Source organism: Larus michahellis, chromosome 21, assembly GCF_964199755.1.
Source record: "Larus michahellis chromosome 21, bLarMic1.1, whole genome shotgun sequence".
NCBI classification, from domain to species: Eukaryota; Metazoa; Chordata; class Aves; order Charadriiformes; family Laridae; genus Larus; species Larus michahellis.
In genome coordinates, this window is record NC_133916.1 from 5,967,972 (window position 1) to 5,989,138 (window position 21,167).

Genomic DNA, 21,167 nt, shown 5'->3' on the forward strand with positions numbered 1-21,167 from the left:
ACTCGGAGGCATTTAATGTCTAGGGGCCGTTTCCTTGGCAGGCAGAGGCACGGCCGGGGGTGTTTGGAGCGGGGAGCCACGGGCTCAGGCCATCTCCTGCCCTTGCTGTTGAAACAGATTATCTCCTGGGCTTCAGAGCGCCGTCTTTGCAGACTGATTTTCAGCTGCTTTGCAAAGAATTTTGCTCCTTTGGTGTTGGTGCTCATTAGTAATTGAGCGTTTTTGCCATGGGTTTGGGTCTCCGTGTCTCAGCCAAGGGGTCTCGGGCTGTGGCGTCCTGGGGGTGCCGGGAGCGGGGTGACTGAGGGAGCAGCTCAGGTATGTCAGTCACACCTACCTCTGCTCGGAAAATAACCTGCTATTTGGACCGACCACTGCCCAGCCCGGGCCCGAACAGCCTCGGGGTGGGGACGCCGTCCAGCTCACGCCCCTGTGAGCTCGTACCTGCCCTCTGCAAGTATGAAGTTTCCTCTAACTGCATCGTATATTGCATTTTTTAGGTATTGAGAAAATTGTATTTTATAGGAGGGCTAGCTGTTTTTCCCCTAGGGTTCAGCTCCTCCAGCGAGTACCATTAGAAACTGTACAACTCTCTGAATTTCCCAAATTGGTGGTTCTTTTGTTTGTTTGTTTTTGTTTTTTGCTTTTTTCAAAGAGATTCAACCTTTTCTTTTCTTAGGTACCGACTAGTTGGGGAGCCAACTTCACAATGTATACTTAAAGGCGATGATGTTTATTGGAATAAAATTCCCCACTGTGACAGTAAGCAGATCTTAAATGTTTTGTGCACATCTCTTTCTCGAAGCTATTACCGTATATCTGGTAGTCTGGGGAATGGCAGGTGGACACTCTCTTCTAGGCACCTAATGCAAATTAACGTTAGCCTTTAATGAGACTGACTCCTTCTCTCTCCCCCAAACAAGCGCTCTCGCTGGAGCTGGGAATGAGAATTAAATGCTCTGTCCTCAGATCTGGGAGAAAAGCGGCTCCCGAGGAGTCGAAGAGTTTTGTTGGTGCTATTTGGGCTTTTTTAGCATCCCATGGGATGGGCCTGACAACCAGCTGCTGATAGTTGAGATGGTTTACTGCCGTAAAAGGCATTCTGGCCTCGGCCTTGTTAGCATAACGGAGGTGGGAAATGCCATCACATCACTGGTGGGTGAAGGTCCCAAACTGCCCGGTGAGACCATGGGTATTGCCTCCAGGGGGCCTCTTCTGCAGTGTCTCCTCTTGGACAATAGATGCTGTTTTGCTGGTTTACCATTTATCCATTTAAAAAAAAAAAAACAACCCAAACCTGGAAAACATCCAGAATTTAAAAATGCATTCAAGACTTTAGGTTGAGATGATTGCTTTAGGGCTGCTTCCCAGATTTTTCTTTGGCTGTCATTACATTTTTTGTTTGGGTTGGTCTTTTGTTTGTCTGTGGTTGCTTTTGGGGTTTTTTTTTAGTAGCTAGGCTTTGGTTTCATATTTGATGAAAATGTTCTTGCATTTTCTTGCTGCTGTTTTCCCATGCAGTTATTCCCTGTTCACCCCCTCCTGGGATCGAGAATGGGCAGGTTATGAATGGGCACAATGACTTCGTCTACGGCATGGTTGCAACTTACAGCTGTAACGAGGGTTTTAGTCTTATTGGAGATGATGCAATTCACTGTACGACGAATAATAACCTCGATGGAATATGGAGCGGGCCAGCCCCTGAATGCAAAGGTAAATGCTTTCTTTATCTCCGCGTTCTTTGGACTTTGTTCCTCATCCCTCTCCCGTTCTGTACTTTCCTGATGGGCAGCTGAACATGGGAAGGTTGATTTGAGTCTAAAATGATTCCCCGAAAGCTTAATGCAGCGATCTCCCAGGTGGTGGGCAGAGACAGGGCTTGGTGTAATGGACTCTTCAGCCCCCCTGGAAGCCTCCCTCTCCCTGCCTGTGCCCAGGGCGTCCTGCAGATGACACCTGAAGCTCTCCGTGTGCAGTTTCTTAATGCCGTCTGTGTTCACGGAGCGCTCGCACCCCGCTGGGGACCAGCCTCTCAGCACGGCAGCTTTCTTTGTAACCTTCTCGCCTAATGCCTCTGGTGTCACTGCACGGCTTTTCCCTCTTGTAATAAATATTCTCGTTGTCTGATCTTCACTTCCAGTGGTCAAATGTGAAAATCCAGACGTGAAAAATGGGAAAAAGGTATCCGGCTTTGGCACTAAGCACACATATAAAGATACAGTGACCTTTGAGTGTAATCCTGGCCACGTGTTGAATGGTAGTAGCATAGTTACTTGTGAAGCAGACAGTACCTGGAAGCCACCTCTGCCAACATGTGACCCAAGTGAGTACAAATAAATTTATTTCCTTGAGCAATTCTACTGAAGGAGGTCTAAGAGCTCTTGGGCCGATCAGTATCCGAAGCTTGTGCACTGGTAGCCGTGCCGTTGCAGGGCGTGCTGGCTTGGGTCCTCAGCGTGGCAGCGCAGGACGGCTAGATATGTACAGCTGAAGCTATTTATTTGTGAACAATCCAAAAGTGCACTGAAGGGGGAGACAAAACTGCCCTCCCCCACCCCCGAGGGGTTTGCTTCACCAGCTTCCAGCCCTGTTGGGGATGTTTGGCTTCTGAGCTGAGCGGAATCGGGGCCCTGCAGGTTGGGTTGGTGGCCAGTGATGGAGCATCTCCGAGGCAGAGGTGGTACCCAACCTCCATCTCTCCTCCGGTTAAGCAAACCGTGATACATGCTTCTGTTTGCTAAATGGGGTGGATGCAAACTGGATCCCAGACACTGACATTCAGACAGGTTAAAACGCTGTGTGGCCCAAAGCATGCGGTTTGCTCGCGTTATTGCAGACCCTTTGGGTCCTCTTCCGTAACTGACCCTGCTTTTGTCTCCAAGTGTTAGCCAGCTGCGGTCCTGCCCCGCGCTTCCCGTTCGCTGAGTTAACGACGGCTGTGGGTGACAGCTCTCCTGCTGGAACTGTGCTGAGGTATCAGTGTAAACCGGGCTACACCGAAGCAACGGGGAAGTCCTCTGTTGTCACTTGTCTGAGTACTTCAACTTGGTCTGCAGACCCAGATTTCTGCATACGTGAGTATCTCTGTTCCTCTCCTGCCTTGAGGGGCTGCGCGGGTGGTCTGTACACGCGTGAGATGTTACTCTGGAATTTGGGTCATGCCCATGTCTGGGTTTGAAGTGATTCCCGTGCTGCTTTCTTTTCCTCCAGGACAGCATTGTACTCCTCCCACGATAGAGAACGGGGACGTGGTTGCAGACGAATTCGTGTTTGAGGCAGTTGTGACATTCACCTGTCATTCCGGGTGAGTGGATTCCTGCCGGGACCGACTTGGGGGTCAGGAGGCGGGGATCATAGGCAGTAACATCCACCACCCCCCGGTTTCCCAGTGCGATCTCCAGTGAAACCATGTGTTATGTCTCCAGTGAGATGAGCATGTGGCGACACGCGTGGGCTCAGTAATGCAGCGAACTGCTTCGGTTCGGCTCTTATTAGTGCCCTTATTTAGTGGCTTTGATGTGGCCAGACGCCGTTTCATAGCGGGGACGACTTCTGCTTGTGTGCGGTGGTGGGGGGAGGGAAGAACCCTTTCTGGGTTGTCTTTTGGAAAGTACTAAACAACTTCTCTTTCTTTAGGTATGAATTAAAGGGTTCGTCTTCTGCCAAATGTGTGGTGTCAGGAAATGGAGTCGATTGGGATACAGCAGCTCCATACTGTAAAAGTAAGAGGGAAAATCTCTGCGCAGAGCCATTAAGATAACGGCCTGGTGGGCTCAGGCTGCTCTTACTCACGTATCTTAATTCAATCAACTGTAAAATTCGTTATTTCAATACCGACTCATGCTGTGAGGCTGTAGGTGTGATATTCTCATACAATTCAGAAATTATGCTCACAAAGTGGAAGAAGCAAGGGAAGAGTAGAAATTACAGGGGAAAAAAAAACAGTCACAGGAAGAAAGTTTTTTGGTTTTTTTTTGCAGTTACCAGTGAAAGATGGTCCACTCAGTTTAGTATAATGCTGAAAGCTGGTGTAATGAAGTCAGTGTATAGTGTTATGTGAAGCTAGAAATGGCTGAAACATTTCTTCTAGCCTGATCAGGCACTTTGGTGGGTGAGGTGCTGGAGTTGTGGCTAACGGGCAGTACCTGAGGTCCAGTACTGAGCAAGAGAGCTCTAAGGATTTTCTGTTGCTGGTAGAGGCGTGGGGTTTGGCTGTACCTCCCCCTCCCCGTACACCCATTCACCTTTTCAGCTGGGAGAAGCCCTCAGCCGCTCCTGCTGTGTTCCTCCTGCAGAACGGCTCCCAGAGGGTGTCTGTGAAGAGCCCCCCACGATTGACAACGGGATGCACAACGGCACCAAGGGTACCGGCTTTGTCTACGGCTCCGTTGTGGCTTATAAATGCAAGGATGGCTTCACCCTTGCTGGAGCCGCCTTTCTTCAGTGTACGGCAGGAGAACAGTCCCAGGGAGTCTGGAGCAAGCCCGCTCCTGAATGCAGAGGTGACTCTCTCCTGTCTCCGTCCTGCTGCTTCTTCTCTGTCTTCAAAATACCTATTTTTTCCTTCCTCTATGAATCCTCAAATGAGATAATTCTGCTAAGGAATAAGCCGTTCATGCTTCCTGGAACAGCTTCAGTTAAAATCTAGTGCCAAAAGAGCATCATTAGGTTGCGGCACAGACTCGCGGGCGGGTGGAAATGTATCCTGGTAAATACAGCTGGGCTTTAACAGGGAAACCTCCGTGGAGTTGGGCTGAGCAGGGATCCCGCTCTGTGCGTTGCCGGAATTGTCTTTCCGGGCTCATCGGCTCAGAGCTGAGGTGCTGCGTGTTGTGTAGTTCGATGAATTACCGTGCCGAGTGCCCAGTTTCACGTTTTTCCTCACTTCCTTTCCAGGTGGAGCGAACATCATCATTGTGGGTAAGTGACACGTATTCCTGAACCCCGGTACCGCTCTCTTGTCTATCTTTATGTTATTGTCTTCCCTGTGTTCCGCTTGAAATAAGCTTAAAAACCTTCCACCACAGTCTGTTGTCAGATTTATATTTCTGTTGCTTTAAGATTATGCTGTGAAAAGGGGGGGTGGGGGCGGTAAAGGGGACCAGGGAGGGAGAGGATGTTGTTTGGAGTGAAGACTTCAGCTTCTTATTTGTCTCTTGTAGGAATCTTCCCCCTCCTCCTGGCGATGCTGGTTATGAACATCTAAGTTAGCGAACGGGCACAGCGGGGAGGCACCTGTAGACATGTTGGATTTGATCACGCTGATCCCAGTGCTCTGCTTTTTCCCCTCTTGTGAAATTGGCCGTGAAAGCAGCAACCCACCCACCTCGGATGACAAAGCACTCGCGCTTCGAGCTGCGCCTTGCCTTGGACACAGCAGCCCGTGCACGGGGCTGGGCGGCTCTCGGCCGCCCGGGGGAGGATGCTCTTCGGAAACCAAGTGCTGTTATCCCCATGTTAAGTCCCAACGATGCCGAAGACCTTCGCGCTGCAATAGAGTACGCTCCAGAAAATCCTGCGCTTTAGGTACCTCCGCACACTCAGCTTCTCTGCCCCACTAAGGTCGTGCTCTGCCTGGTCCTGAGCAGGATTCAGGGGTTTCTTAAGTGTCCTGAGGTGGAAAGCGCTGCCCCTGCCAACGGGATTAACGGTGAATGTCTTTGTGTGAGTGATATTCACTCAAAACAATTAAGTTTGGTACAAATAGGATGCATAAGTTGGGTATTGTCTGTGGGTACTGAAAGCGTTGAAAACGTTCCTGTAAAAGCGCAGTTGTAGCCGTTACTTCAAGGCAAGTCTGAGCTGTTGTGCACACAGCAATCCTCACACACCAGTAATTTTTACCAGAGAGAAAAAAATTTAAAGGCCTTATTCTGAAGAACTACCGATCTGATTCATCCTGTGTGTGCTAAAAGGTGTTTTGAAGTTCAGCTGAAGGTCTCTGCCCTGGCAGCATCTTTTTCTCCGGATGCCTTGCGGAAACACCCTTCCCGTGACTCAACGCTTCTCGGGAAGCGCTGCAGCTCTCCGTGGGCTGCCAGCCCTGGCAGGAGCCCAGCTGGTGGGCGCTCGGGGGCAGCAGAGCTCGACCGCGGGCAGGTGGTGTCCGGGACGAATGCGGAACTTGCAGGTGTCTTGGCAGATGCCACCAAACCTCAAAAAGTTGCTGCATGGGAACCTTCTCACTTCTCTGCTTGAATGCTGCCTGCCCGGGGCAACCCTGATGCAAGGAATCGCTGCGTGAATTTGCACTTAAAAGGCTTTTTCGGGTGGTGCCGTGCACCCCCACGGCGAGTCTGCTTCGGCCGGGTCCCTGCTCAGCTCCGGGACATCGCGGGGCTGCTGTGATGCTGGGGAGAAAAAGTGGGTTTTTGGCCACTGGTGCCCTGATGCTGCACCCAAAGTAGACGCAGACGCACATCAAGCCTTAATTTACTCCTCCGTGGGGGACAGGACACAAACCCCACATCTTTTGTGCACTTTTTCATCCTGTCTAACCTCTCATGGCCGCGGTGAGGACGGTTTGCGAGGGAGGAGAGGGGTGAGTGAGGCGGCGTTGCCGTCCCCAGCTCGCGTTGGCCTTGGCAGTGCCACGAGGACAGCTCGGGTGGTGGGGCCTCACTCGCCTTGTCTAAACCAAAGACACGGGGAAAAATGCCCTTGGTTGGTTTGGCTGATAGAAAGCCCAGTTGTGGTGTTGGTGTCCTCTCTTGGCTCTAACTCAGCATCGCTGTGTTGTTTAATAAGCTAAAGAGGTATGTAGCATCTCGTAAAATGGAGTAAAGATGTGAAGGTTTCCTGGGAATCCTATTTATAAGGGAAACAAAACTGTGATTGGATTTAAACTTGTATTCAGCTGGCGCCTGAATCCAGCTTGAGACAGTAGGACTTTTAGCTGCTGGTGAAGCAAGATTTTGAGGTTCGGAGTTTTGGCTGACGCAGAGGTAAATGACCTGCCTGAGCTTCTCATGACGCCCAGTTGGGAACGGGAAGTATTCGAAAAGTGTCTACTACAAACTTCTTGTTTCTGTGTTTTCTCCAGTGCTTTCCTGCTAAGCAGGAACACGCATCTAATTAGAGGGGAAAACCGCAAATAGACACTTCCATCAACACATTAGTCTTGTTTCAAACAGACCCGCAAAGTTCTCCCTTCCCAGCAGAGCACTCTCCTCACTCGGGCAGCTGTCACTTGGGCACTGCCAGATACCCTTTTCGGAAGCCAGTCTTACAGAACAAGCACTTGCAGATTGTTGGTTATTTTTATATATGTTTTACCGTAAGCTATGCGAGTGCGTAGATGAAAAAAAACACAAAGGTAGAGCTTCGTAGCTTGGCCGTGTGGTTTGTTATTTAAATCCCAGCACAATTGGTCCTACCCCATAGTCCAGAGTGGTTTTTCCAAATGATTTAACACCCGATTTAGGGGATCAGCTTGAAATGATCTCTCCCCAACCCAGTGGAAGGAATTATGAATGCTGCAATGCTGTGACATAGTTTATGGGTACGGTCGCCAAAATTTACTGTTGAAGAGAGCTTATCTACTGTGTTTGTAATTGCGTTGTACGTAATTTTACTTTCTAATCCGAGTGTAAACAGCCAAGTGCAATTCTGAAGTATAAATGTTGGGTACATAAATATTGGAAGCTCTCTGTCAATAAAAGGGATAAAAGAGACTTGTGTGACGCACGTCTTGCTGCTTGTTTTAGGCTCAGAAAGCATCCTCTGCTGTGCCGCGTGGGGAGCTGGAGGCTGCTGCGGCTGCACCTACGTCAAAAAGTCCTGTCTGTGGGTTCTTATTCCCCCAGCCGGCGGCAAGGGGTGAGGCCGGCCTGGATGGGTGCTGGAGCGGTCGGGTCGGGAGGGTCAGGGTCTGCGGCTGCGGGGCGGTGTGTGGGGCTGGGCTGCGCCCACGGCCCCGAGGGACAGACGTGTCCCCAGCTGCCGCCAGTCCCACGTGTGCGGGAGGAGGGAATGCCCCGCTCTGCCCTTCCCGTACCCGGGCAGGCGAGCTGGCTCGCGGGAAGAGCTGCTGTCACCGCCTGGGGACGTGGGGCAGAGCCCAGGCTGCTTCTGACCGAGGATGCTCTCCACCGAGGGCACAGTTTGGCTAATGGCGCCTCTGTGTTTGTGCCCTCCCCTCTTCCACGGATGCCAGTGGGTCCCAGGGGCCCGGCCTCCCCTGCACCGCGAGCCAAAAGTAGCAGCAGAAGCATCATGTGGGACCTGCAGCCTCCTGGGGGTGGTGGCTGCGCCCGCCCTGTGCCGGGGACCCCACAGGTTCCTGTCCCGTGGCCCCGGGAAGCCCCGCAGCTGCGGCTCCTTCCGCATGCGGGGGGCAGCGGGGGGAACTGGGGTGCCCATATCTTCCCGCAGCTCCCTGGCTGCCCCAGTCTGCGCCGGGGACCGGAGCATGGTGCTCACCTTCGCCCTCCGCCTCCTGGGCAGCTCGGCTTTGCTCTTGGCCACCGCAGCTGGGGCTCGAGGTAAGGGAGACCGTCCGGTCTGCGCCTCTGGGGCCTTCCTCCCACGGCCCTCCTCCTCCTCCTACTCCTCCTTGCTGATCCTCTCCTCTCCTCGCTGATCCTTTTGCTTTTCCCTGCGGGGGCAGATAGGAGCCCTGTGCTGGTCCCAGGTGGACCCTGACATCACAGAGCCTCTGAGCTCCTGCGCTAATGAACAAGACCCTCTGGGATAGCACCGGGGCCACCCCGTGCCCTTCAGCAGCCAGGAGAAAGGGAGTTACAGCCTCGCCACAGGAGCTTATGGAGAGTCTTTCACAACCTGCCCAGCTTCTCTTAACAAGGGGCTCGACCTATGTGTTTGAACTGCCAAAGTAACGCCGGTTACGGGTACAGCATCTTAAAGCAGTAAGACGAGGAGCCCGTTCCAATAACAGATTGCGTTTGAGCTCTGACAAGTTGAAACTTGCTGTGATAAATAGAAATGCATTGGGATGAGGCAGGAGAGTAAAATAACAAACAAGACGTGTTCAGTCTGAAAGCCCAGAGGGCATGAAAGCCTGGCAGGCAGCCCGAGGTGCCCTTTTGTTTGGGACCGGGTAGCCCAAACCCACAGAAACTCGGCTCCGTCTCTGCGTATGGTTTTGTTCAACCCTCTCCGTCTTGCCAGCGTAGGTGCTGCAGCCTGGCTGCCCCGGCAAGGTTTGAGGTGTGTTTTGGTACTGTGTGGAGAAGACTTCTGCCTGTGTCCTCCATCGTGTTAATTGTTCACTGGCATCTTAAGGGAGCAAAGGCTGATCCTTCTGCCTTAGCTGGCTGCGGGGGCTCAGTGGCAGGCTGGGGGCCAAGCATCAGTCACTGCAAAGGGTTGGGCTATGGGGTTTTAAAAAAAAAAAAAAAAAAATCATGAAGGTAACACTTTGCAAAAAGGTTAAGTCCTACTTTCTTCTGTTATACTTGGTTTTCCATGCGTTCAGCTGCTGTGCGTGCATTCGGTTCGCCAGCCTTGTGGCAGTACCTGCCGTTGCTCGCGTGTGCTGCATGGTGCCGCAGAGCTGCCGTTGCCAGCAAAGCCAAACCTCGGGGCTGCGCCGACGGGTGCAGTGGGGACAGGCTGCACCTCGACAGCTCAGAGGAACAGAGCTGTGGCCCTTTATTCAGTAACCTAAAGGATATTACCAGCAAAAGGCCTTTTACCTTCTTTCTACATTCCCGTATCTAGTGCAAATATTTGCCTAGTGAGCAAAAAGCTATTTCTTCGCGGTTTTGATTCTGGCCATCTGCATGCCCGCCCGCCTCTCTGCATGTCTGCCTCCCGTCTCTTTCCCTCTCTGAGGGTTCAATGCAAACAGCCCCCAGGTACCCCTGGACACGCACCAGCAGGTTCCCAGCCGGGTCCCTTGTAAGGTGCAGCGGAGGTTTTGTCCTCGCTGGCGCGGGTCCATCCCCCACCGTCACAGCGGTGCCACGGGCAGTGTGGCACGGCACCCCCTGCCCGGCTCTCTCACCCGGCTGCGTCCCCCACAGCACAGAGCCCTGCACCGCAGTCGGTCCTGGAGGGTCCTGCCCACGTTTCCCTGGTTGGATGGCCCCAGGGGACGTGCTCCCCAGCCCGGGGGTCAGAACCATGCAGAAAGGCCGTGAAAGGCTCTTGACCTCACCACATGAAATCCTGGACCCCCAGTTCTTGCTGGCCAAGGGAGCAGCGGGGTCCACTGGCAGCGCGGGGGGGAGTCCTGCAGCCCCAGGGGCGCCCACCCCAGCTGCACCCTCCACCGCATCCCATTGCTCAGGGATCAACGGGCTGCGTGGACACCATCGCGGGCAGGAACAGCTTGAGAGCTGTGAAGGTGAGCAAGGTTTTATTTCTCCCCCTTTTCCAGATGCCCTATGCCCGTTCCCACACATCCAGCATGGGAAGAGAGTGCCCGCTGCTCACAATTCCTACAGGATCGGGGACACCGTGAGCTTCGTGTGCAACGCAGGGTACACCTTGCAGGGGTCCCGCACGAGCACGTGCCGAGCTGACTTCAGATGGAGCCCACCTCTGCCACAGTGCAAAAAGGGCAAGTGTCCCAGCGCGCGGTGACAGCCGCGGGTGAAAGCTCCCTCCCGCGTCCTCCCAAATTCGGTGGGAAAGCAAAGCCGGGCTGCATCTGCCCTTCCCGCTTCTCTTCCCAAACCAAAGTGCTGCCACCTTGGCTCTCAGAGAGGCGAGAACAGCGCAGAAGAAAGGAGCTGGGGTGGGAGACGGGGCTGGCCGCAGCCTGCCCTGTCTTGGGCTGCGAGAGGGATGGGGAGATGTTAACGCTGGGGCCGAGCTGCTGCGTCACAGGGGGCTGTGACCTCCCCAGACGCTCAGGAGCCCTGGGCCAGCTGCAGGGATGGCAGGATCTGCTGCCCCATGGGGATTTCTGTGATTCTGCTTCTGGTCAGATGTGGGATGTTCTCACCTTCCTCCTGGAACGGGAAGTAATCACAACTTCTCACTTCTTTTCCTGCTTCCTTGTCCACGTGCATCTTCTGCCAAATCCCATGATCCGCCTGTCAGTTCTCCTCTTGGGACTGTCCTTATCACTAGCAATTGCCTCCAACTGCCGTGCGATTGTAATCTTGGTGCTGCTGTACCTCTTGTTAACTAATACTTTGGCAGAGCAAGTGGAAAAAAGGCTGAGCAGAATTCAGGATATTACCCTGATATTAACCCAAACGGCTCTAGTAGCACAAAAAATGGCACCCAGCTGACCCAAAGGGCAATTTCTTTTCCCTCTCCAGAGGTGATGTGTCCTCGGCCACCAAACATCGCCAACGGGCTGCACAGCGAGCAGTCCCTGAGCAAGTTTTCCCGGGGAACAGTCGTGTACTACAGCTGCAAGAACGGCTACAAGCTGGTCGGGAACGTGACCATCAGCTGCACGGAGAGCGGGCTGTGGAGCCGGCCCCTGCCCCGCTGCGAAGGTGGGTGGCTGTGGCACCGCTGGGTGTGGGGCTGGCAGAAAGGATGCCGTGTGTCCTGGCTGGAGGATCTGGCCCGTGCATGGAAGTTTAAAGGATGCTTTCCATGTTCCCTGCAGCAATCGGATGTGAGATACCCGAGGTGCGGAACGGGAAGGTCTACAACCCTCAGAGCACCTACAAAGCTGGAGAGACCCTTCACTTTGACTGTGACGCCGGGTATGCCACAGACGACAGCTACGAGACTCGGTGCCAGCCGGGGGGAGCCTGGGACCCGCCGGTGCCCATCTGCGAGAGGGGTGAGTGCGGTGCCCGCTGCTTCCCGGAGGGCAGCCCTGCCCAGAGGGTGCTCCCTGCAGGCAGGAACGGCGTCTGCGGGGGAGGGAGCCCTTCCCGCCATGGGCTTTGACCCATCAACGCAGCACCACGCCGACTCCCGGCCCCTTGCACGCCGTTCTCTCACTGACTTAAACTTTCTGTCTCCATCCTGCAGTCCGACCGTGCCCCATGCCTCCAGCGATCACTAATGGATATCACAACGGTCAGGGCAAAGCAGTTTTTTCCATGGGAATGTCTGTAAAATACAGCTGCGATCCCGGCTACTACCTGGTTGGAAATGCCGTTGTGTTTTGCAGAGTGTCTGGGAACTGGAGCCGCCCCGGCCCTCGCTGTGAAGGTGGGTCTGTGCTCCGTCCCCGCAGGCGAGAGGCTCGTGGTGTGTCTCTGGGACAGGGGAGACCCTGACCATTGTCACTGAACCCTTCAGTGAGGGATTAAATTATCCTTTAATGAAGTATGCAGTTTTATAATAGGTAAAGAATGAGCTTACATCTATGAATCTGGAGCTAGGTATTTCTATGCCTGTGGCTGCACGTGCAGCGCTGAGGCTGGGCGCTGGTGACCCCCCAGTGTCTGTCCAGGAGCTGGCATGTCACTTAACGTGAGGCCAAGTGCACAGGGGTCTCCAGAGCCACTGTCCTCCTCCTGGTGCTCCAGTGGCAGCACAGACAGCTGGCCAGTGACGGGGCTGGGGACCAGGCAGGGACATGGGGTCTGACACAGCCTGCAGGGCCAGACCGGACGGATTTTTATGAATTGAGTCAACCTTCTTTGTCCAGAAAATTTAGAGGAAAGATGGGGCATCCAAAGGCTGGCTGTCAGGACAGCCCCAGCAGTGCCTGGGGTGCAAGCCCTCTGCCCTCCCCCTTTGCCTCCCCCCATGTCTGACATGGAGGAGGTTTGAGATGAGCTGTCTCTCAGGCATCACCTCTCCCAGACGCTCTCATGGGCTTTTTCCCTCCCTCTCCAGAGGTGATGTGTCCTCGGCCACCAAACATCGCCAATGGGCTGCACAGCGAGCAGTCCCTGAGCAAGTTTTCCCGGGGAACAGTCGTGTACTACAGCTGCAAGAACGGCTACAAGCTGGTCGGGAACGTGACCATCAGCTGCACGGAGAGCGGGCTGTGGAGCCGGCCCCTGCCCCGCTGCGAAGGTGGGTGGCTGTGGCACCGCTGGGTGTGGGGCTGGCAGAAAGGATGCCGTGTGTCCTGGCTGGAGGATCTGGCCCGTGCATGGAAGTTTAAAGGATGCTTTCCATGTTTCCTGCAGCAATCGGATGTGAGATACCCGAGGTGCGGAACGGGAAGGTCTACAACCCTCAGAGCACCTACAAAGCTGGAGAGACCCTTCACTTTGACTGTGACGCCGGGTATGCCACAGACGACAGCTACGAGACTCGGTGCCAGCCGGGGGGAGCCTGGGACCCGCCGGTGCCCATCTGCAAGAGGGGTGAGTGCGGTGCCCGCTGCTTCCCGGAGGGCAGCCCTGCCCAGAGGGTGCTCCCTGCAGGCAGGAACGGCGTCTGCGGGGGAGGGAGCCCTTCCCGCCATGGGCTTTAACCCATCAACGCAGCTCCACGCCGACTCCCGGCCCCTTGCACGCCGTTCTCTCACTGACTTAGACTTTCTGTCTCCATCCTGCAGTCCGACCGTGCCCCATGCCTCCAGCGATCACTAATGGATATCACAACGGTCAGGGCAAAGCATTTTTTACCCTGGGAATGTTTGTAACATACAGCTGCGATCCCGGCTACTACCTGGTTGGAAATGCCGTTGTGTTTTGTGGGGCATCTGGGAACTGGAGCCGCCCCGGCCCTCGCTGTGAAGGTGGGTCTGTGCTCCGTCCCCGTGGGCGAGAGGCTCATGGTGTGTCTCTGCGACAGGGGAGACCCTGACCATTGCAACCACATCCTCAGAGAAGGCTAATCCCATGTAAAGCGTTGCATGGTACAAATTAATTTCAAGCCCTTCTATTGGGAAGGTGGGGCTGGGGAGGTTTATGTAGATGTCACACGGATTTTGTTGTTGCAATATTAACAGCCTGTGGCCTTTTTGTTTTGTTTTGTTCCAACTCCTTTTGCACATCGCTTTGGCACGCCATCATTTCCAGAGTTCGTCTGCATGAACCCAGATATAGAGAACGGAAGGCTAATTGATGGTCAAGGACTTATCTCCGCTCCTGGGCAAAAGGTGACATTTCAGTGTCACGACGGTTACAGACTGCAAGGCAGTGCTAAAGTCCTCTGCCAGGAGGACGGCAACTGGTACCCCTCTGTTCCTGTCTGCGACAGACTCTACCCTTACCAGGAGTTCTCAAACAGGCCTAAGACCACAGGTAAACGGTGACATAGCTGCCGCGGGTACCTATGTCCCCCTAACCCCATTAAAAAAGTGTGGTTAAACCCAGTGAGTGGAAGGTTTAAGTGTATCCTGGGAATAAGAACCTGATCCTCTGGAATCCTTTGGGAAAATATGTTGTATTTGCTTAATGATGGCTATATTCAAAATAAACTATTTTGCAAGGCAAACCAAACACCTTTCCTTGTAACAGTGTTCTTTCTGCACTTGTACCTGTCCTGCCTGATTCTCGTGTCTGTTTTCTTTCTCAATAGGTGGTTGTGGTGCTCCTACAAGGTTACACTTTGCTGAGCTAAGTGAGGAGCATAAAAATGAGCTTGAGTTTTCTGTTGGGAAGACTGTGAAATACACTTGCCGACCTGGATACTCTAAACACCCAGGAATGTCACCTACTATTACATGCCTTGAGAGCGGAGTGTGGTCAGAAGCACTAGAATTCTGTAAAAGTGAATAGCTCCTTGATTTGGTGTCCGTTGTTCAAGAAGGAATAGGTGCTGGGTTCTGTCCATGCTGCAAAAACCTTAACATTATTCTGGTGTTCAAATAGTATGTGACTAGTAAAGCCATGTAACCTTATGCTGTTTGAAACCCGTTTTGGGGGTAACTGGAAATGGGGATGGATTACTGGAGTAATAGTTGCATCTGTTGTACAGTGGTACAGGCAGAACCCTAAAACGAGGGTTTTTTCCTTCCCCAGGGAAAAAATGCAGTCATCCTGGTGAGCCTGTGAATGGGAAAATTATTTCCCTAACAGATCTCCTGTTTGGGTCAACAGTGGTCTACAGCTGTGAAGAGGGGTAAGTCCTGGGTTTGGCTACTGCTTAGCAGAGCAAGGAGGGATCTGTTAGGTAAGTCTCCCTTTTTGCTTCCTATTCATTCACTCCCAATAAATGGATTCTCTGCAGAGGCCGCTATGTAGAGTTCTGTACCTATATAACGCATAAGGTGTTCCCTACCTTATGTGTACGTGTACATCCCGTGAAATTGGTCAGGCAGAGCTAGGAAGGGAACTTCTCCTTCAGGGCCACAGCTTTGCTGCCAGCAGGGCCGATGGCACCGTCCCAGGCGCTCAGGAGGAGGTGGGAACTCAAACTGACACGACTTGGGCTGAACGCTCAATCCTTTTAACACCAGGCACAGGTTAATTGGACAATCCAGCAGGCGGTGTGAGATTTCTGGTGGACGCGTTGCATGGAGTGGCGACATTCCCACTTGTCAGCGTAAGTAGCTTACCGCTCCGGGGCTCTGCATGGATTCGGTAAATACTTTCCAGCAGAAACTGCCAAATCTTTCCAATCAAAGCTTTCACGGGGGAATTTCTCTGCTCTGTGGGCATGAAAAATATCATAAGGTTTTGGTGTCATAGGAAAATGTTTTGGGAAAAGGTACAAGATCTCAAAGCAATGATTATAGAAAGCAAAGATTACAGAAAGCAAAGTCTCAGCTGGAGCTTTTTCAGCAGTACGTGGGTACCCTCTCTCTGACTAACATCACAAGCCCTTTAGAAAAGAGGAAAGAAAAATATTATCTTCACCTTAAGGGCTGTCGTTGTTAGACACCGAGAGACCCAGGCACCGTTACGTACCCAAAGAGCTGCCGTGCCGCACCTCAGCAATTGCACCTGGGTGTTTCTCTGCTGACTGAGTATTGTCGCTGACTGGGTGACAGTTTCACATGAAGAAAGAAACATTTACTGGTACATTCTGGGATTTTAAAACATTCTACACATTCTCCAGGTACACATTAACCTAAGGTGACATTCAAATTTCTGCCTGTGCGTGCCTTTGCACTGTGTGCAGCTGAAAAATCGGGATTTTACACAGGTGATACAAAATAAATATTTGGGTTTTTATTTCTTAAACAGCAGAAAAGATAAAGCATGTAGGTGTTTCCTCCACAGAGGTTTGTCTTACTGGTCTGTTTTCTAACTGTCATAGAAATAGCTGGCCAGGGAGAAGGGATCCAGTTGCCTCGGCTAGGAGGTCACTTCATTGCAGTTACTCCATCTCGAGGACAAGTGTTTGGTGCTGCTCTTGAATTTAGAAGCCCTGTTCTGCACCTCTGCAGGTATCCCTTGTGAGCCGCCTCCGGACATTCCCAATGGGAAGCACACGGGCAGGCTGCTGGATGAATTCCACTTCGGCACATCCGTAACATACACTTGTGACCCCGGGTACCCGCTGCACGGAGAGCCCTCCATCTACTGCACCAGCCGGGACGGGAAAAACGGCGTGTGGAGCGGGCCCCCGCCGCGGTGCGGAGGTAGGGCTGGGTGTGCGGGGGCAAACACCGGGGTGCAATCCTCCCACCCTACTGCTTCACATTTGGAAAGACTGGGAAACCTCCAGACAGTTGCACCCCGTGCCCGAGTGCCGGTTTGCAGGGGCTGTTTGTACCAGCCCACTGCCTCCAGCATCCCCAGCCCCACCTTTCAGCTTGGCTCTCTCCCCTCCACACTTGACATCATCGGATGCGGGCAGTGCGTCATCTACGGGAAAATTATTTTCAGACTTGCGTCTTAAAAGGGATTGCAACCCTAAGTGGCTTCGCAGCGGCACAGCCCTGCACGCTGCGTAAGTGCCTGTTTTGAGGACCTGCATTTCTATTCCAGAGGCAAGATGTCCTGTCCCGCGGGTCCAGAATGGGAGAATAGTGTCTCCTAGGACAACCTACAGACACAAGGACACTGTCACCTTTGAGTGCGAGCCAGGCTACGTTCTACACGGGCACAGAGTGGTACAATGCCAACTCAATAACACCTGGGAGCCACCCGTGCCGGTCTGCGAGCAGGGCAAGTGTTCAAACAGTGCTCTGAATGTTCACTCCCCCCTGCTCCCCCAAACCTGCTTTTTCCTGACTCTTTTGACAACTGGGCTGGCTTCTCTTTCTTGGCAGCTGGCTGCAACGCACCCACCAGCCTGGCGTTTGCTGAGCTGAAGGAGCCATACAGGAACCTGACCGTCTTTCCCGTGGGGAGGACGGTGGAATACATGTGCCGGCCCGGGTACACCCAGCACCTGGGGATGCCACCGGCCATCACTTGCCTCAGGAATCGGACGTGGTCTGTAGCATTGGAGTTCTGTAAAAGTACGTCCTGACAGTGCTGAAAAACCTAAAGTGTCAGGCTCGGCTGGATTTTCACATTTTTCAAGCTTTATGGGTTTCTTTACGCAGTCCGCTCTCTGTGTCAGCATCCCTGGGCGGGACGCGGGTGAGCAGCTGAGGGTAATGGTGGCTCACGTTCCCTTCCAGGAAAACAATGTGCTAACCCAGGGGATCCGGAGAATGGCAGAGCTCTTGTCCTCACAGACCTCCTCTTCGGGTCCAAAGTGAATTACACTTGTGAGACGGGGTGAGTCTTGGGACTAGCTGAGTTCAGCTGAGAGCAAAGCAGGTTTTCAGCTTTACATGAAGGAACCGAGTTCCCCAGTCACAAGTCTTGGCTGCCACTTACGAGGGTTGTAAAGAAATCTCAAGTCTCTTAATGTAAATTAATAAATCCTTCTGTGTGACTCCAGGTACAAGTTGGTTGGAGGCTCCCAGAGAACATGCGAGGTCTCTGGCACACACGTCTCGTGGAGTGGGGATGCTCCTGTCTGCCAGCGTAAGTAGGCCACAACAAAAGGTCCTTGGAGATGGCTTGCAAGAGAAAGTGGCACATCTTTGAAGACAAAGATTTTTATTGCCAAAGATTTCTCAAGTCACTGTATGTGTAAAACCTTCCATTTTTCTTTTAATTTTGTTTTGTTTACAATGCTTCTGAAAATTATTCCAAAGGTCTTTTATTTATCCAAACTGGGAAAACCATTAATATTTTAAACTCCGTATTACTGGGGTGAGTATTTCTCACTCATCTCTCTCTGCATGTGTCACCAATGGTTATGAAAAGGGAGGTAAGAATTGTCCCACCACCTCCAGACAAGGAGAGCAAGGAAGTCACTCACAGGAGGGTGCAGGTTTTCCTTTCCACATGTGATTTTTTCCATAAAAGGTTTGTCTCTGGATAATTTGGGTCATTGTAGCCAGAGAGCATCACTGCTGAGATGGGTCCATCCCCGTCGGTTCCCTTCCTGGGAACCTTGTGTGTCCTGCAGAACCCGGGTGCTGCTGCAAAACACTGATGCTAAAACCACCTCGTACGTGCCCACAGGTATCATCTGCGATCCGCCTCCAGACATCCCCCACGGGAGACACAGCGGGCACTCGACGGACACCTTCTCCTACGCAGACGTGGTCACCTACACCTGCAACCCTGGCCACCCGCTGGCTGGAGAGCCCTCCATCTTCTGCACCACGGTGGACGGGGAGCACGGAGTGTGGAGCGGGCCGCCGCCGCAGTGCGGAGGTAGGGCTCTGTGGTGTGGGGTGTCCGTGTCCATCCCCATGGTGCGGAGGTAGGGCTCTTCGGTGTCTGTCCCTGCCGGCGAGGCTGGCTGTGAGTGGCAGAAGGAATGACAGCGGCTGCAGTGGGGACTGCACCTGCATAGGAAGACAGCTAATATGACAGATATTTATTCAAAGGGGTTAATGGAACTAATTATCTTCCTCCTATGTTTTTTGAAGGTTGGATTTTTTAAAATTTTTTCTCTTGCTCTGTCCATATTTCTTATCTGTCTTTCCTTTTCTGTTGCAGAGGTGAAGTGTCCTCCCCCTCCAGGCATCGCCAACGGGAACCACAGTGGCCAGCCCTCGGCCACCTTCCTCCCGGGCTCGGCTGTGTGGTACAGCTGCAGGGACGGCTACTCCCTCATCGGGAACGCCTCCATTAGCTGCACCACCGCCGGAACGTGGAGCCGTCCCCGACCCCGATGTGAAGGTGTGTTTGTGTTGGCTTCTTTTACCTTTCCCTGGGCACTTTCTTCCTTCTTGGCTCTCGGTCTGATCTCCAGTGAGAGGTAGAGACCAAAGGTCCCATGGGCAGGAGGAGCTCCACGTGCCTCTGTGGATTTCCCTTTCTGTCCCCCAGTAAGGACAGACTCTCAGGAGCAGTAAAATAATGATATTTTGTGTAAGAATAAGAGTCAATAACGTTGACGTGCCGATGACGGTGATGGCCAGGTTCCGCAGCAGGTCCTGCCCCTGGTCAGTGCCGCTCCGCACCAGGCTGGGCATCACGTCTCAGCAGCGCCTTGTGCTCTTCACTTCCAGCAACTGGCTGCAAGAGACCAGAGATCGAGAACGGGAGAACGACTGGGCTGGAGACCGTGTACAAACTCACAGACACCATTGTCTTTGAATGTGATTTTGGTTACGCCTTGAAGGGCTCTCAAGAGTCTCAGTGCCAGTTTGGGGGCACATGGGACCCTCCTGTCCCCATCTGTGAAAAGAGTAAGTGCCGATGAGGCGGTGGGTAGTAGCTGATTTCTTCTGACCCACTGTGAGGGCACCTGGCAGGGGGCAACCACCTCACCTTGGAGGTAAAGGGGCCACTGGCCAGGATGGGAAAGGAAAAACATGCGAATGTCCTCCCATCTTCATAATCCCCAATCAGACCCCTGTTACGTAGGGTTTTCATCTCCTTAAATAAATCCAGAGGGAGAGAGCCAGGCTGGTGTCTGATCTTGTACACAGCCACAGAAAGCCCAGAGCAAGCTGTTAGGGCCACAGGTGAAAAATAGCCACTGCAAATGCCTAAATACTGAGAAGAGACCATTCTCGATGTCAATAAGCTCAAAAAAACCATAAAGGCTGGAAGATAGGTGAGGGTAGGATGGAAACATAATGCATACATTGCCATCCCTAGCTATTTGGGAAAAGTTAATGGGAAAGCGAGAAGTGAAAAGGCTGCCTAACCCTACAGTGGGTGGTTCTGGGACCTGCCCTTCTCCAGTTATGACTTTTTTTCCCCTCCTTGTAGTGCTACAGTGTCCTTCCCCTCCAAATATCAAAAATGGCCAGCATGAGAGCAAGGATGTGAAAGTGTTCTTCCCTGGAACATCAGTGAAGTACTACTGTGACCCTGGGTACGTCCTCACTGGGAAAACAATGGTTTCTTGTTTGACATCTGGAAGCTGGAGCATCCCTTACCCTCGGTGTGAAGGTGAGCTGGGAATGCCGGTACCCACAGTGAAAAGGGAGACCATCGTGATTGCATGGCCCTCCCCAAATTTTGACCTCACAAAAACAACGGGGGAACCCCCAGCTCTGGCAGCCGCTTCCCCAGCCCATCCTCTGCTGCTTTTCCCTTCCAGAGATCACCTGCACAAGCCCCGACATCCGGAATGGAGATGTGGCTGAAGGACGGAGCGCTGTGTACCGGCCCGGGGCCAACGTCACCTTCCAGTGCCGCCCGGGCCACGTGCTGTGGGGCAGCCCAGAAGTCAAGTGCCAGCCCGATGGCCGCTGGTCACCCGCTCTCCCCACTTGCGAGCCAGGTGAGTGGGGCACAGCGGCGTGGAGAAAGAGGATGCTTAGGGCCATCCTTGCGCTGAGGTGCTGCTCTCCGCCTCCCTCGTGTCACGTCAGGTTTGACGGTCTTTTGCTGTGTTAGACGTGCTCCTCCCTTGGCAAAATCACTAAAACACCGTTCTTTGCTCCTGCCCCGTTAGTGCTGCCTTGTCCTCCTCCTCCCGTCATCGCCCACGCCACGCACAGCGCCGAGCTCGGGGCAAACTTCACCAGCGGCATGTCCGTGAGCTACAGCTGCCAGCCCGGCTTCTCCCTCCTCGGAGACCCCTCTGTCTCCTGCACGGCCTCGGGGAACTGGAGCCTCCCGTACCCGCGCTGCGCAGGTGGGGACAGCTGCTGCCTCAGTCCCCGGCCACCCGGGGCTGGTTGAGCATCCCTCCCGTGCTCGGCTCATCCTGGAGCCGGCAAAGCTCCAACCCCCAGAACTGGCACGTGGGGAGGGGCGACGGCATGTCCAGTGACACCCTCGGGTCTAAGCGTCCTTCCAGCACACGCGGGATGCTGTGTTCATTTTGTGGCACCAGGAATAACCGGTAGCGGCATTGCTAAAGCCCGTGGTTTCCCACAAGGAGACAATATGGGGTGTTCTAATTTCTGAAATTGCAGATTCCTGCACTCTACAGCCCAAAGATGACACGCTGTGCGGTGG

The 21,167-nt window shown here is 53.3% G+C and overlaps 1 protein-coding gene across 1 annotated transcript in view; it reads left to right on the forward strand.

Annotated features, from left to right (window-relative positions):
- The window catches only part of CR1 (complement C3b/C4b receptor 1 (Knops blood group)), a 35,296-nt gene that overhangs the window by 1,894 nt on the left and 12,235 nt on the right, over positions 1 to 21,167 (forward strand). The window contains 36 exon segments of the mRNA XM_074564186.1: positions 680 to 762; positions 1,522 to 1,713; positions 2,141 to 2,323; positions 2,883 to 3,074; positions 3,211 to 3,304; positions 3,637 to 3,722; positions 4,296 to 4,502; positions 4,897 to 4,920; positions 5,163 to 5,204; positions 5,312 to 5,498; positions 7,707 to 7,818; positions 8,156 to 8,483; positions 9,796 to 9,861; positions 9,987 to 10,039; positions 10,253 to 10,309; positions 10,372 to 10,525; positions 11,235 to 11,417; positions 11,534 to 11,713; positions 11,908 to 12,090; positions 12,724 to 12,906; positions 13,023 to 13,202; positions 13,397 to 13,579; positions 13,863 to 14,087; positions 14,365 to 14,556; positions 14,808 to 14,907; positions 15,245 to 15,330; positions 16,178 to 16,372; positions 16,722 to 16,901; positions 17,006 to 17,197; positions 17,363 to 17,462; positions 17,629 to 17,714; positions 18,261 to 18,455; positions 18,744 to 18,926; positions 19,968 to 20,150; positions 20,302 to 20,484; positions 20,659 to 20,841. Of these exon segments, the coding sequence (XP_074420287.1) occupies positions 680 to 762; positions 1,522 to 1,713; positions 2,141 to 2,323; positions 2,883 to 3,074; positions 3,211 to 3,304; positions 3,637 to 3,722; positions 4,296 to 4,502; positions 4,897 to 4,920; positions 5,163 to 5,204; positions 5,312 to 5,498; positions 7,707 to 7,818; positions 8,156 to 8,483; positions 9,796 to 9,861; positions 9,987 to 10,039; positions 10,253 to 10,309; positions 10,372 to 10,525; positions 11,235 to 11,417; positions 11,534 to 11,713; positions 11,908 to 12,090; positions 12,724 to 12,906; positions 13,023 to 13,202; positions 13,397 to 13,579; positions 13,863 to 14,087; positions 14,365 to 14,556; positions 14,808 to 14,907; positions 15,245 to 15,330; positions 16,178 to 16,372; positions 16,722 to 16,901; positions 17,006 to 17,197; positions 17,363 to 17,462; positions 17,629 to 17,714; positions 18,261 to 18,455; positions 18,744 to 18,926; positions 19,968 to 20,150; positions 20,302 to 20,484; positions 20,659 to 20,841 (5,435 nt within the window).